General features: G+C 34.1%; 1 protein-coding gene across 11 annotated transcripts in view; it reads left to right on the top strand.

Moving 5' to 3' along the window:
- Positions 1-15,829, top strand: part of Mllt10 (MLLT10 histone lysine methyltransferase DOT1L cofactor) — a 168,797-nt gene that overhangs the window by 141,093 nt on the left and 11,875 nt on the right. For all 11 annotated transcript variants that reach the window (XR_007104476.1, XM_047521762.1, XM_047521761.1 and 8 more), the window contains 4 exons: positions 273-451; positions 10,494-10,611; positions 11,943-12,015; positions 14,298-14,452. Coding sequence is in view for 10 of the 11 variants with exons in the window: in XM_047521762.1 (XP_047377718.1) it covers positions 273-451; positions 10,494-10,611; positions 11,943-12,015; positions 14,298-14,452 (525 nt within the window). In the remaining variant the exon portion in view is untranslated. The remainder of the gene's footprint in view (positions 1-272; positions 452-10,493; positions 10,612-11,942; positions 12,016-14,297; positions 14,453-15,829) is intronic.

The raw sequence follows: 15,829 nt of genomic DNA, 5'->3' as shown, positions 1-15,829 counted from the left end.
ATTCTTAATATGTTTTTTATAAAAACCTTCCTGATGTGGTCCCTGTGTTTTGTCATAATGTTTTTTGCCAAATGAAAAATGATTTAGTTTCTTTTAAATAAGCATTTTATAAAATATCACTATTTATATTTTAAACCAACAATACAATTTTTAATTGGGAGAGGGATCAGGAAGAAATGTAAGTATTCTAATTTGTTAATTAATCTTGTGCGTCTGTGGCAAATTTGACTGCTAAGTTGTTAAGTATTTAAATAAGATTTCTTTTCTTGCAGGTATTTATAACAGCAATGATGTAGCAGTATCGTTTCCAAATGTAGTATCCGGCTCAGGATCTAGCACTCCTGTCTCCAGCTCTCATTTACCTCAGCAAACCTCTGGTCATTTGCAACAAGTGGGAGCTCTGTCCCCCTCAGCTGCATCATCTGTAACCCCTGCTGTTGTTACAACTCAGGTACATATTATAATGTTACGAAGTCAGGTTCAGGTGATTTGCCATTTTGTAAAGTAAGGGTAGTTGGAGGAGAGACAAATGAAATAGAGCCTTAATTTATGAACTGTCTCAATTTATATTAAGTTGTTAATAATTGTAAATTTTACATGAGCTTCATGAGAGAGGACTAATGATTTTGTGGATACCAAATGATTCTTTTCTCTTTGTTTCTAACTTTGCCCTGATGAAATAAAATTATAATTTCAGGAATTCTCTGAATTCTTTTCTTTAAAAAAAACACAGTACTGACAAAGTATGAGCAAATTTTGGACTTTGGTGGGGTTTTAAAATAATCTTTAAAATCACAAGAAATATATGAAAATCTATTGTCTAAAAATTTAAAAATCAGCATGAATGATCACCCTGTGCAGTGTGCATACCTGTAATCCCAGCAACTTGGGAGGCTAAGGCTGGAAGATCACAACTTTGAACCTGGTCTGGGCCATTTACTGAGACCCTGTCTCAACATAAAAAAGTAAAAGGGTCTGGGATGTAGCTGAGTGGTAGAGCACCCCTGAATTCAATCCCCAGTACTGAAGAAAGAGGAAGGAAGGAAGGAAGGAGGGAAGGAAAGAGGGGCAAGGATTGTAATCTTAAATTGCATCAATAGGACAGTAAATGGGCAAAGCTGTAGACGTACTATTCCAAAGATAATAATTTAAGATCCCTAAAGTATGTATTAAACCCAAGGAGGCTTTACCTTTGAACTGCAGCCCCAACCCTTTTTATTTTTTATTTTAAGATAGGGTCTCACTAAATTACCAAGACTGGCCTCAGACCTGCAGTCCTTCTGCCTCAGCCACCTGAGTAGCTGGGCTTATAGGTGTGTGCCACTGCAACAAATCTTTTTTATTTATTTGGAATTCTTTTTTCATTTTATGTGCTCTTCTCTAAAGTTCAAGTAGTAAATCTTAACATTTCAACAACATTGTAATCGTATAGTTATAATTGTAAATATCTAATTACAAACAACTAGTTAAGTAGTTGTTTATAGTGGCTGTAAATTTGAGCTTTTAATATGTATGCATAATTTCCATTGTATGGGGCTTTGGAATACATATATACATACATGCATATACACACATCATTTTTTCAGTATTTTTGTAAGCTGTATATCAAAACTCAGCACTAGGTTATATTTAATGCATGTGAGTGAATGATATAGTGCAAATAATCACCATTATACTAAAGCCAGGTGTCAAAATGAACAGCAGACAGTCAGCATAGAAAATCAGTGGCATGATTACTAATATCATCTTTGAAGGTGAAAGTTAACTATTTTGTAAACCTCTCAACCTGAATAAGGGGAGTTTGATTACTTTAGAAGCGTTTTTCTTTAATTCACTTCACTAGAAAAGTGAGGTAGCCTTAAAGTTTGGGGTTAGAGAGGGTGAAAGGATAAATGAAACAATGACTCTCATGGTTTTCTCTTTTAATTAAGTATAACCATATGTTTATGATAGCTTTATACCCTTGGACCAAGTCTCACATGAACATATTCAATGTGCATTTTTGTTTTTGAATTTACAAAAGTCTGTTTTAATTTTTCTGGTTAATTCCAGGCTGAATTATGCAAAAATCTCATCTCATTCATTATGTTTGTGGGTTTAGGGGCTGACATTAGAGAGAGGTGGATGGGGGAAGTATGGTGGTAAAGAGAAATTTATAGCTAGAGGGAAAATTCCTTTTAACATGTAACTCACTGAAAAACAAAGAAATCATAGTTGCAAATATTCCAGGATTCAATCCAATTAAAATCTTTACTTTTTATTCCCTTTTCATGTTTCAGTAGGATGGGTTTCTTATAAATATGATCATCCAGTTAGATTCAAGTGCTGCATGCTGAGACAACTGCATCTGTGTGTCTGCCTAGCAGTGAATGCTTTCTGCCTTGAAGCTGAAGCTTATTTAGTTTGGCTTATCTGGTGCTGCTGTAGCAACCATCAGTCTCCAGGCAACTGAGGCACGTTGACCTCTCTGTTGAACTGAGTGCAGAACTACTTCCATTTAGCTTCCTGAGACAATAGTACTGGTGTTGAATGTAAAAAACGTGAAAATTTCTAGGCAGTGTGCAAGGGAAAGTAAACAACAATATTTAGGTGGAAGTAATAGGACTTTTTAAATTGGTAATTGAATTTTTTCTCCCAAATGACAAAGTTGATTTCTGTTTAACTCTTATATCAACCTTATTTGTCTTCAAATCATTCAATTCATTGTGTTTAAATAATCACATCTTAGGGTGTTATTTAGGCATGCTTTTATAGGTAGTTCTTTTAAAATGAAGAGAGAGCGTTTTGGTAAGATAAATGGTAGATGGAAACTACCAGTACTTAAAATGTAATCCTAGGAGTCTTATCAGAATCATCAAGAAAACCATCATCCTAGGAAGCAAATAATTTTTAAAATATGAGAGAATAGAAATTTTAAATTTGATTAATGTTATGCAAATCATCTCCTTCCACCCCACAAAAAATTTAAAGTAGTAATTTTTAGTGAGTGGATTGGTGCCATTAAGGATAAAAATCCAAGGATCATTTTTGTTCCTTTTTACCTTATTTTTAAGTAAGATAATCCTCTTGTTTGACTTATTTGCTGTCATAAGAGTAAGCAAATATTCTTTGCTTATCTCTTTGCAAAGAGATAGAGATAAAATCAAGAAAGGTTAATAACAAAACCTGATAATCACTTGATTTTGGCTTTTTTTAAATTGTAAACAAATGGGATACATGTTGTTTCTCTGTTTGTACATGGAGTAAAGGCATAAAAGTACCATTTGTGTAATCATAACTTTACATAGGGTAATGTTGTTTGATTCATTTTGTTATTTTTTCCCTTCCCCCCACCCCTCCCACCCCTCTTTTCCCTCTATACAGTTTGATTTTGGCTTTTATTGGGTGAAAAAAGGAGATAATTTTTAAAATCCTGGGGGAGGGGAAGTGGATGATTAGCAACCCAAGTTTGAAAAAAAAAAAAATCTTTAAAAAACTGATAACTCAATTTTAAATTCTTAAGTGTTAATTTTGTGTTATTTGATATGTTATACTTGTTTTTAGCATAATTATTTTTTCAAAGGTAATTGGTAGACTACCTGCATTACTGTATACTAAGATATAACAGTAATGTAGTTAAAATTATAGTCTTTTAACATTATTGGAAGATAGAACTCCTGTCCATGATCACAGGTAGAGAGATAAATTCTGTAAGAATGCCACTAATTTTTCATTTCTCCTTTCAAATTACACTATTTCCTGGTTCTGCATTCTGTCTTTGAGAGAATACAAGTTCTTTTGTTTGAAGAATGGTGACTTTAAAAGAAGAATTTAAGACTGACTTAATGAAATATAATTGCATCATATTATATCCTACATTCCAAGTTTTGCTTTTGGATATACTCTTCATGTAGATAATCATGGTTCTGTGTCCTACTTCATGTTACTGTTATAAGAATGATAACTTTTAAAGGTTTAAAATCATTTAAAGTTAAAAAACTTCAGTGTTTATGTGATATTTACTAACTACAGACATTTCAGTATTTTAAACACAGATACTACTTTTATTTATAAAAGCAACTTAGATTTCTATGACATTTTTACCTTAATCACCTGTGCATATTTTATTTCCAGTACTATAACATATGACTGTATGTGCATATGTGCACATGTTGGACATATTGTCTTACATGTAGACTTTGATTTGTTCAGGTGATGTCTGATAATGACACTTTCATTCTATTTGAGAAAGTGATTGTTTCCTAGGCAGATTCAACTGACTGAGGGGAAGGAGAGTGGCAGGTCTCTGTTTCATTTGATTAGAATGAACATTTTATATTTTTAAATAATTTCATAATAACTTCTAATTTTAAGGAACTTACCTTTCTGAGCAAAATGTTTTTATAATTTTTTTATAATATCATATCAATATATTGGATGATGAAAAGATTAACAGTGCAAGTTTGCATATCTGGTAAGTGGTAAAAGTGAGCCTGGAATCAAGATAGCTTGAATTTTACCTCACTTAATGAACAATTCTTACTGTAAAAATTAATTTTACAATTATGTGCCTCTTATGCTGATAGGTAGCTCTTTGAAAAAATTTACCATGTCCCATTTGTGTGATGGAATGCAAAAATAGCAAAAATTTTGAGTCAGAAAACCTGGGTTTCAGGAGGTTTAGTATTCACGAATGTGACCGTGGGTAGGTCTTTTAATTTTTGTGAGCCTCAAGTTTTTTCTTGTGTAAAATAGGAATATTTTGTTCCTGACCTTTCTGCTATGTAGTTTTGTTTTGAAGTTCAAATGCAGACCATAAAGGACATTAGAATTAATGTGTATTAATTTCAACTGTTACAAAAACAGCCTGATTGCCAGTGCAAAAATAAATTGTAGAGAAACAATTAATTCCTTTATTAAACATAGTATGAAATTTTTTTGTTAAAACTCATAATCCCATGCTAATGTGGATATGTTGGGTTCAGCTGTGTATCAAGGTCTTTTCCAGATCAAAAATTACCTCAATAGCTGTCTTTCTCCTAGGAACTTAAAAGAGATAACATGGACAAGATATTAACCAATTTAGAAACCTACTTAGAATTGGTTGGTTATTGTGTACAGTTCTGTTGTCCAATCATGAGTGTTGAGTGATGATTTAACTACACTTTAATCCCTCCTACTACTTTTTGGGAACTCAATTGTGGGACATTTCAGCATTAGCCTAAACAATGGTTTTGAATACATTAAGCTCCTTACAATTAGGGAGCAGTTTGGGGCATTGAATAATGTGAAGTGATGCAATTGAACCTGACAGCTTCAACAGTCAGCCTACTCACGGGACCTGAAAGTTGTTCACACTTGGTTTCATCTCTCATCACACGCTGGGTATTAAAGCCTTATTGGTGGTAGCTGACACAGAAATGGGCTCTGTTACCAGAATGTGTTTCATAGTATAAAGTTTGAATCGAGCTGGAGCATAGATGAAACTTTCGATTGGTTCTCTAATCCTGGCTAATGTTCATTCATATTTTTCCTGGAAACCTTTCTGGTTGAACATTGTGTTTGCAAATTCAAAAAATATAAACTATATTTAATAACATATAAGTCCTTACTTCGTGTTTGTAGTATTGCTATGTTATTAAGGAACAGATTATAATCGTACTGAGTAATGAGATATTTATACCATCTACACTGTGTTTCTTTGAGAAATAGGTTTTAATTTTGGAAATTTGCTACATTATCAAGATATGATGATTAGTATAAATTATACTGTGTGAAATAGAAACCATATCACTTATAAAAATAATTTTTAAATAAGTTAAAATATAAATGCTTACCATATTCCAGGCATTCTTTTAAGCCCATGATATATATATGTAAGTCAATTCATTTTAGAGCTTGTTTGAATCATTTGACTTTAATGTTTATTGATAGGTTAATTGTGCAGTTTTGAAAATGCTTACTATAACCTTTTCATTGTATGAAATTCCAAATCTACCTCTAGCTGATATATTTTACTACTTTCCAAAGTTAAGTTTCCCATAGGTACTGTCCCTTCAGATCTAATTTTTCAGGTTTATTCCCCTAATTCTGCCTTTATCAACATTAGGGATGGAGAAATCTACAACAAACAATACCTACTTGTGAGTCATCACATAATTGAGTAAACATTGCTTTTTTTTTTATTGTAAACAAATGGGATACATGTTGTTTCTCTGTTTGTACATGGCGTAAAGGCATACCATTTGTGTAATCATAAATTTACATAGGGTAATGTTGTTTGATTCATTCTGTTATTTTTTCCCTTCCCCCCACCCCTCCCACCCCTCTTTTCCCTCTCTACAGTCCTTCCTTCCTCCATTCTTGCCCCCCTCCCTAACCCTAATTCTAACCCTAACACTAACCCCTCCCACCCCCAAACATTGCTCTTTTTCCCCATATACAACTAACTCATTTATGACGAACCAAGTAACTAGGAGTTTGTTAGAGTTACTACTTTACAACAAGAGCTCTTTACACACATCTCTGTGGATACAAGCAGACATTTGAAATATAAGAGGTGAATGATCAATAGGAGAAATTTCAAGCTGAAATATAATTTTCATAATGTATGTTAGTCTACTTAGGAAATATTAAATTTGTTTTGAGTTTAAATATTGACTTCATGGAGATGTAGTTTTTCTAGACATTTAATAAGTCATCCTAAATTTGTTAAGGGTGTTTTCAGGCATTTATACATATTTTGTTTAAAAGTGATCTAGATTTACCTCAGTAATTCAATTTAGTTTTCATCTACTGGTCTTTAAGTCATCTTGTAAAATAATTATTCTTTTAATGAGGTTTTTACTAGAGTGTTAGAATAAATGTTATAAATCTTGAGTGTGGCAGTAGTTCCTTTCAATTATTAATTAGAATGGGGATGCCTCTTTAAGATTACAGGTTAAAACAGAAGTTTTTCATAGCAATATTAACTCATCTTGAAATAATTTCAAATGAATAGAAAAGTTGTAGTACAGAATGTGTACATATATAGATTATGATGAATAACCTGTACTTAGCTTCTCCTAGTGTTAATAAATTCATATGCTCAGAGTATCAGTAGGCCCAAGGATGATATCTATTCACCATAGATATTCTCCTTACCTGGGCAGGATAAAATTGAAATGTCATAAGACAGGTACTTCCTTCCAAAAAGAATTTCTGATCTTTATACCAGATCTTATGAAGCAGACTAATGGTACATGAGTAATTTACTTTCAGTACAGCCATGTCCAAAAGTATGTTGTGGAGAAGTATGTGCAGATTATTTCCTTTATTCCTTGTTCTAGATTTTTTTTTACAGAAAAACTTAACAGTGCCCTTTGCTTCATAACTTGTTTCCATAGGTTAATGTAAACTCTTTTCCATTCCCCTGAATCTTAGTGTTTTCACTCATTAATGACAACAAAGATTCTTTGAGTTTACAGAATGCTAGACACTATGTGTATACTTTAACAGATTGTCTTTCTTTACTCTCCCACTTATCAACCTTTTCTCCTGTGAGTTGTGAGATATTTTCAGTAAGATATGGGACCGGAGGGGCCAACAGAAAGAGTCATCAGTTTCCCAGCCCTAAATGTGCCACACATTATTTTCTAAGTACTGGCTTAGCTATTGCAGACATTAGTGGAATCTTTGATAACTCCTTTGCCCACCTTAAAATATTTATAACTTGAGTTTTCTGGCAGAAATTAATATAGACTGATTTAGATGCTTTAATATACCAGAATAAACTCTGGAAAAATTAATAATTTTTTTTCTTTTTTTGGTATCAGGAATTTAACTCAGAGGCACTCGACCACTGAACCACATTCCCAGCCCTATTTTTTGTATTTTTATTTAGAGACAGGGTCTTACTGAGTTGCTTTAGCACCTTACTTTTGCTAAGGTTGACTTTGAACTCATGATCCTCCTGCCTCAGCCTCCCATGCCGCTGGGATTACAGGCATGCACCACCACACCGAGCTAATAGTGTTTTTTTCTTTTACAAAAGATTCTTTTTTCTTTTTTTTAAGCGGTGCTGGGGATTGAACCCAGGGCCTTGTGCTTGCAAGGCAAGCACTCTACCAGTTGAGCTATCTCCTCAGCCCTACAAAAGATACTTGTTTAGATTAATAATTTTTAAAAAAGAAAAAACATGTCAGCTATTTTTTAGGCATCTTGATAGTTTGGGAAATTGGTCATTTGGAGTAGTAGTCTCATTTTAGTTCATTACACTATTATTATTATCTTTTGCCAGGCATCTTTTAAAAATAGACTATCATACCCTAAAGATAGTTTACATTATTCTCTTTCTATGATGGTCATTATGCAAATAGGTTATGCTGTACTGCTTTCTGTTTTGATCTTAGTGGGCCTAATGAACTATAGGGAAACTAAAGATAATTTGGAATTTAGATTGAGAAAGTGTCACCCTGTGAAATTTGAAGTTAGTAAGGGTATATATGAATCCTTTGGCAGAAGGAATCCTTCCTAAGAAAGAGTATCTTATCAGGAGGCTAAGGCAGCTTGTGGGACTGACCATTGGGACAAAAAAAGGTATTCTACTGGTAAATTATTTGTTGTGATTAGTCAATGGATGACTGCATAAAAAAGGAGAGTCAGAATGCTAAGGATGCTTCCTTGCTTTGCAGGAGCTAAGGCTTCTGGAGGCACATGTTCTTTGAGAACACACCCCACAGTACTGTAATATCCTCCCATTCTTCCTCATATTTTTTTCTCTCCTCTTTCTGTCAGCTGCCAACAAACTGTCTCAGGGTACTTTTTCCTCCCCTTCTTAATTAATTTTATATTTCTCTTTTGTTATATACTTAGTTGATTTTTTTAGAATTTTATCTAGAGTAAGTGAATTGACTCTGTGTAAGGCATTTTTAAGTATTAGGTATCTGAGACTTTAATAACCCATGAGTCTGGTTACATCTGGCTTTTCTGATGATTTGTTTGTATTTTTCTTGTTCTTAGTTATTTTATGAGTAGCTGAAATTACCAGATAGCTGACTTTGGAGAGGAAAAAGTCTTATAGTATCCCAATTTACAAATTGTGCATTTTATGTATCCTATAATACTAAATGCATGGTAAGGACTTTATAACATGAACATATTGATTCTGTATACATAATAGTTAATAAGATGAAAAAATTAAATTCAGAAATTGACAGGTTGAATTTACACATTAAAGTATATGCTATAAAATGTACCCTTTGAAACAGTAGAAAGCAGGGCAGGAATCCGCATCATGAACTATATCTGTGAATTGTTGAAGTACATTTTTCATGCTTACTAAGTTGGCTAAAGGCCAAGATACAGTGTCAGATATGAGTCAATCCAGAAATAGTTTATTCTCTGTAGCATTTGCTTGTTACAACTACTGTGTCCTCATAGTCTCTTGTGTACTGTTAATACTTGTCAGAATGTCCGACTTCTTTTGTTCTGCTGTTATTCAGCTTTTTTTGTTAGAAGTGTTTTAGTTCATTGAAGTTATTTTCATGAGTTGTATTCTAAATAACTATGCAGTGATTTCATTTTATAAAAGCCTAAGTTTAACTTCATTTATGCAAAACAATAAGAAACTTACTTAAAATTTGTGGTCCTGTTGACTTATTTCAGGCCTGTAATAGCCTTCTGTAACAGTATTTTGTGTACAAGAGATTTGCTCCCAAAATGCCACATTTTAAGTTTGTAATATTCTTGGAAAGTGGGAAGAGTATGCACATCAAAGAAGGCATTTTTATTATATTGGATTACGCCATACTTTGGCCAGCCTCCTTAGCTTCATCTGTTTAAGGGTTCATTTTCGCTTGTTTGGCACAGGTCCCAGTAGAGGCCTTCAGAATTGTGGTTAGCAACATGAATGAATTACAAACTTTGGACGAGCTCTTCAGTTAGTAGAGCTGGCTTTCTGCCAAAAAGACAGTGCCTTATAAGGGGTCAGGGCAAAGCTGTGATTCGTTGAGCCCTGCATTGTATAGAAAACATACTTGTGATGCCTGTTTGCTTTCTTTTAAAATAAAAACAAAACAAAACAGAAAAAGCAGCAGGCTTCCAAGTCTACCAAAATAGGAAGTAACAAAACAGTGTGCAGGTTTTACTAATGACAGAGTTAAGCAATGAAAATATGGCTGTGTGCTAAAATACTAGAAGTGGAAGTTGAACCTTTTGACCTCCTTAGCCAGCTTGTGATGTAAGTGGTTGAAGCATTTGTTAAGCATCTGTTGTCTCCCTGCTCTTATTTTATAAATGGTTTAACAAGATTAAATAATTAGTTGTATTCCCACATGGTTACCGTACCACTGGGTTTTAGTGTTGACTAGGACATGTTGGAATGGTGAAACAGGAATGAAATTTGCTTTTCAGAAAGTCAAAAACTTCTGCTATATTCTGAAGTTGGATAAAGTGGTTATTAGATCTAGAAGGAGGAAAAACGTTAAGATATTTTCAGATATAACTTATTTATCAATGTACTTCTTTTCATTTAGGCCAATACCCTATCTGGATCTTCTCTTAGTCAGGCACCATCTCATATGTATGGCAATAGATTAAATTCAAATCCATCAATGGCAGCTCTCATAGCTCAGTCTGAAAGCAATCAAACAGGTAAGGCTTCAAGAATTAAGTTCTAAATTCTCTCCCCCATAATAATCTCTCCCACCCCCACTGGTTCATTTTCTTTGAAAAAGTTTGGTGGTGTGATTTATAGAGGATTGTTTTTTGTTGTTGTTTTACCCAAAGAATCACAATTGGAAGCAAATAGTGTGCTGTGTTGCAAAATAGTGATGTCTTTTTTTTTTTTTTTTTAAACTGTCTGAAATGTAAATGTTTAAGCAGAGCCATCAGCAGGCAGGAATGCAACAATGTCTCCTGTGACTTTTGTGATTGATGTGTTCAGTCCTCAGTTCTATGCAATGAAAGTAACATAACACAAGGCTTTTCTGTGAATAGCCTAAACCTTTATTTGCATAATTCATGAAATTGCATTACACAAACTTGTTTAAAAAAAATCCTATTAGAGAATTTTTGCAGTGTTTAGTAATCCTGTGAATTTTTACCAGTTGACATTTTGTAGCTTTTGCCTCTTGTACTATTTTAATGAGCCACTGGATTTGCTTTGTTTCATTCCATCCTTAAGGATTTGTTGACATGTCCAAGTAGTCATGCCTGTTTGGGGGAAGGGAATAGGTTTAGCAGTTCACCAAGAATGGATCAGTCATGTCTTTACCCTTCAAGGGTCAGAGGTTACCCAACTCAGAATAAGGGGAGGACAACCTTGAAAGAGGCCAGTTAGGGTTATTTTATAAGGGACTAACTGCAGAGGAAATGTATGTTACTTTTCAAGCAGAGGTATTCTGTTATTACCTATGGAGTACTTAGCAGACTTAAAAATTATTTTCTTTTAAATATAGAATTCTGGATTTCTCCTTGTTTTTTGTCAGTTTGGAAATTTATGTTATTTTATTCTTGGTGTAAGGATTTATGTAACTCTAGCCTGGTGTAAGATATAAAATGGTATATGACTGGTCTTGGGATGCAAAGTGTTAAAAAATACAAAGCATAAGGATTTGCTGTGATAAGCATACAGATTAGCTGTCCACAGCTGTGATTCATTACTTTAACCGTAGAAATTAAAAGTGGCTGAGGGGAGGGTTCTGCAAATTCAAACCATGCTTCTGTGCTGTAAAACTGAAAGGAATGAAAGAACAGAACATAATCCATGGCCTTCTACACCCACAAAAACGTGTAGGGACAACGCTTTACACGCCACAGTTCAGCAGTTCTAAACTAGTTATGTGCTAGGTCTTCTCCTCTTATACTACTGGAAAGATAGTGGTAAAGGTTTAATGTGTATTTTAGGAAATATCAGGGCAAGGGCTTAAAATGTCTTATCTAGTGAGAGTCACTTTATCAGCTCTGAAATATTTACACTGCAGATCAAGATCTTGGAGACAATAGCCGAAACCTAGTTGGCAGAGGAAGCTCACCCAGAGGAAGTCTCTCACCACGGTAAGCACTATTTACCTATTTATACTACCATGCATCTCTGCAAAGGAAACACTCAGAGATTTGGAAACTTGTTATCTCCTGTTAGTAGAGTGAACATTTGTGAAGCCCTAAAAGCATTCTGTAGGTAGGAAACTTGTTTAGACAGTCAAGAAATATGATTCTAAATTATTTTGAATATTGATTAAAAGACATCAAGTTTCTGCACTAAAATGGAGTATCTTTTCTTAGGTTTCCAATCATTAGGACTCTGTTGATTTTTATCATTTGTATATTTAGCTGCTGGTGTACTACTCAGGCATTGATTTGGATGACATAAAATGGTCCTAAGATCTTTCAAAACTACAGATTCAAGACTTAAAACTTTGGGTTCCAGTTTTAACTCTGTAGTGGGCAGTACACTTACCTTTAGTCTCTAATTCCTTTTTCGGCAAATGGAGCTCTTGTGGTAGTTTTCAGAAGCCCTTCTGGTTCTTAAATTGTCTTGAGGCAGAGTATAGTAGATGCATTAAATGCTTTGAGAAATTCTTCTAGACTCGTGACAGCATTTAGGTGCCATTTATTAATGTGTAACTTATCAATAAATGTAAGTTATGGAACTGTGTATTCTCTTCTAAATGGGGAGAAAGCTGGTGTGAAGCAGTATGTCAGTCTGCAGAAGAGAATGGAACTTCAATGCAATGCATGTCTTCATTTTATTCTACTTTTTCAGCTTCTGCACCTTCTAGTTTTCTTATTTTATAAACTCTGCTTCAAACATGAGATTGAATGAAAATGGAGAGCAGGAGGGAAAAAGCTCAAGTGGGGGTCTCATGTATTAGAGAAATTCTATTAAAAATTGAAATTTTGTTCAATCTCTAGCAGCACAAAAAAATTTTATATAATGACAAATGATGAGTATTAGTGTTGTTGATATAGTTGGGGAATGTCTAAAGGAACATCTTTATCAGTATAGACATTGGTCAAATAACCCCTGATTTTTCTATTTCCTAATAGTACATCCAGTAGTGCCTTTCCCCCATATAGTTTTGATTGAACTTGCAGAAAATTAAATACCCTTTCTTTGGAAACCAGAAATCTAAAATATATAGTAAGAAAATTATCTCACTGGTTTGTAAGTATTTCAATACTGTTACATTTTTCTTTTCAAAGAAGAAAGTTAATGGATTTTTGCTCATATGTTTTAGTGGAGGAAATAGTCTTCATCCCCCTTTTAAACTGAAAGTATCATGTTACCTAGAATTATTCAGAATCCCTTAGTGTTCCTTACCTTGGTGTTTTTATCTTTATTTTTAAAGGAACTTAACATAATAAATGGTACTCATTTACTCTTAGCATATATTTCCATATATTATATTATAATATATTAGTATATATTACCTTTTGGGGCTGGGGTTGTGGCTTGGTGGTAGAGGCACTTGCCTAGCACTTGTGAGGCACTGGGTTCGATTCTCAGCACCACATAAATAAATAAAGGTATTGTGTCCATCTACAACTAAAAATATCTTTTAAAAAATCAGTCTGAGCCAGGTGATCCCAGCTACTTGGGAGGTTGAGGCAGGAGGAATGCAAGTTTGAGCCCAGCCTCAGCAACTTAGTGAGGGCCTAAGCAACTTAGCAAGATCCTGTCTCAATATAAAAAAATAAAAAGGGCTGGGGATGTCGTTCAGTGTTGTTAAGTGTCCTTGGGTTCAATACCCCAGTACCAAAGGAAAAAAAAAATTTTTTTTTGTTTAGGGTATAATATTCCCCCCGCCCCCCCCCAAAAAAAAACCACAAAACTTCAAAATTGTTAAAATTTCCTTTTTACTGATTTTGTTTATTGGTTATAAATTTAAATGCCTTCCATAGTATTGTAAATGGATGGCCTTAACTCTTTTATCAAATATATTAAGGCATAATGGGGGATTTCTTTATTCTTTGGCTATTTTACAGTCTTTCTTATCTTGTCTTTTCCTTGTTCGTATTCTAAAGCCATACAAAGTTCTTTGACAGCTTATTTCAGAGATTATCAGTGGTGCGTTTATATTTTCTAGTGTTTTAGAATTATCTAGTATAGTCAGCTATTACCTTGATTTTATAATTTGAGAAGGAAGAGTAATAATTACTCAATTTTAGGGTAGATTATGGTTTTATAAATGCAGGAACCTGATATTCTGGCATAGGCCAACTGGTCTTAGAAAACTTGTACAGGGAAAATGGGTCAACATAAGGTTAGAAACTTAATGTACTCTTCTTAAAAGCATTGCACTTCTTTTTAACTTGAGATTTAATGTTCTCAACAGATCCCCTGTAAGCAGCTTACAGATTCGCTATGATCAACCAGGCAACAGCAGTTTGGAAAATCTTCCTCCAGTAGCAGCCAGTATAGAACAGCTTTTGGAGAGGCAGTGGAGTGAAGGACAACAGTTTTTATTAGAACAGGGTACTCCTAGTGACAGTAAGTATTCATTTTCTTGTCTCTAAATAAAGATGGATACAATGGATGAACAGATAGGCAAATGGATCCAGAAGCTACTTTTTTATCCAGAACAATGATGCAGAGTTTCCATAATATAGTCAGAAAGTATAATGTATTAGTTTAATACATTCTGCTTTAACTTGAATCTTGCCTTCATCTGCTATTAACAAATGATTCTGGGTAGGTTTCATAAAGTTCTTTAGTCTTCCATTTAGAATTTGGAGTAAGAACATACCTATATCTTAGGGTTGCTGTGAGAACATGAAAAATACAAAGAACACTGCCTGGCTCACATAAGCACTTTCTGTTATCTGGTTACTTTTTATAATTATTATAACATTAATGCTTTATTTCTCCATCACACTTTGTCCTTACCAGTTTACAAAAATAAATGAGCTCTGTCTTCTCTAAGCTTAGTTGTTTGACAAAAATTTGCTCACTTCCGGAGAATTTCTTTAAAAAAAAAAAAAAAAAAAAAACAACTGCATATAGTAAAAAAAAAAAAAAAAAAAGGCCAGCTACCTTCTTAATTTAACAATGAAGAATCATAATTATAAATTTTGTGTGTGTATAGACATATACACACAATTAGTATATATTATATATAATTATTGTATATTATGTTTGTCATATATTTATTAAATTATTGAAACAAAACTTATTGCTAGGGAGCCAGTGGCCATAAATTGGCATTTTTATGAATAGTCTCCTGACCAAAAAATGCTAAGTGTAGGGAAATTCATGCCAGGATAATCCTTTAAACATGATAGCTGGAGGACAGGTTTTGCTTAGTCTTATTGCATCTCATTTGGGCACACTAAGGGTTTCTTTGTGGGATCTTGAAGAGAAGGGATAAAAGTTAAATCCTTGGGAAATGACCACATGTGTCTGTACCAGTAGAGTTGTGTCCTTTGAAGGCCCTGAGGTCATGTTAAACAAACACAACTTTTAAATACATGGAGTTTTTAAAGTGTCCATCACCATAGCCTAACAGCAAGGCTCTGTGTTGTCGATTGGGAAGTGTGAGACTTGGAAGGAATTGACAAAGCATCTGAGGTGATGGGGCAGGACAGAAAGCCAATTTACAGATGATGCACCTTTCTCTGGGAGGACAGAGGTGGCAGGGGCGCACACACAGCGCTCCCTGCTGGGGGAAGTGTGTAGCAACATGCTGAGAGCAGCTGGGTATTGGAGGCTTCCTGCCAGGCATCCCCTCTGTTCCGGGTGTTTGAACCCAGGGCCTTGTGCATGCTAAGCAAGGATTCTAACACTGAGCTATGTCCCAAGCATGCTTAGTTTAAATTTAGCAACGAATTAAAGGTTCCTATTATGAATTTGACTTCAATGAAACATTGT

The sequence above is a fragment of the Sciurus carolinensis genome, chromosome 12 (assembly GCF_902686445.1).
Source record: "Sciurus carolinensis chromosome 12, mSciCar1.2, whole genome shotgun sequence".
NCBI lineage: Eukaryota > Metazoa > Chordata > Mammalia > Rodentia > Sciuridae > Sciurus > Sciurus carolinensis.
Note: the sequence above shows the minus strand (reverse complement) of the source record. Positions and strands in the feature narration are given on the sequence as shown.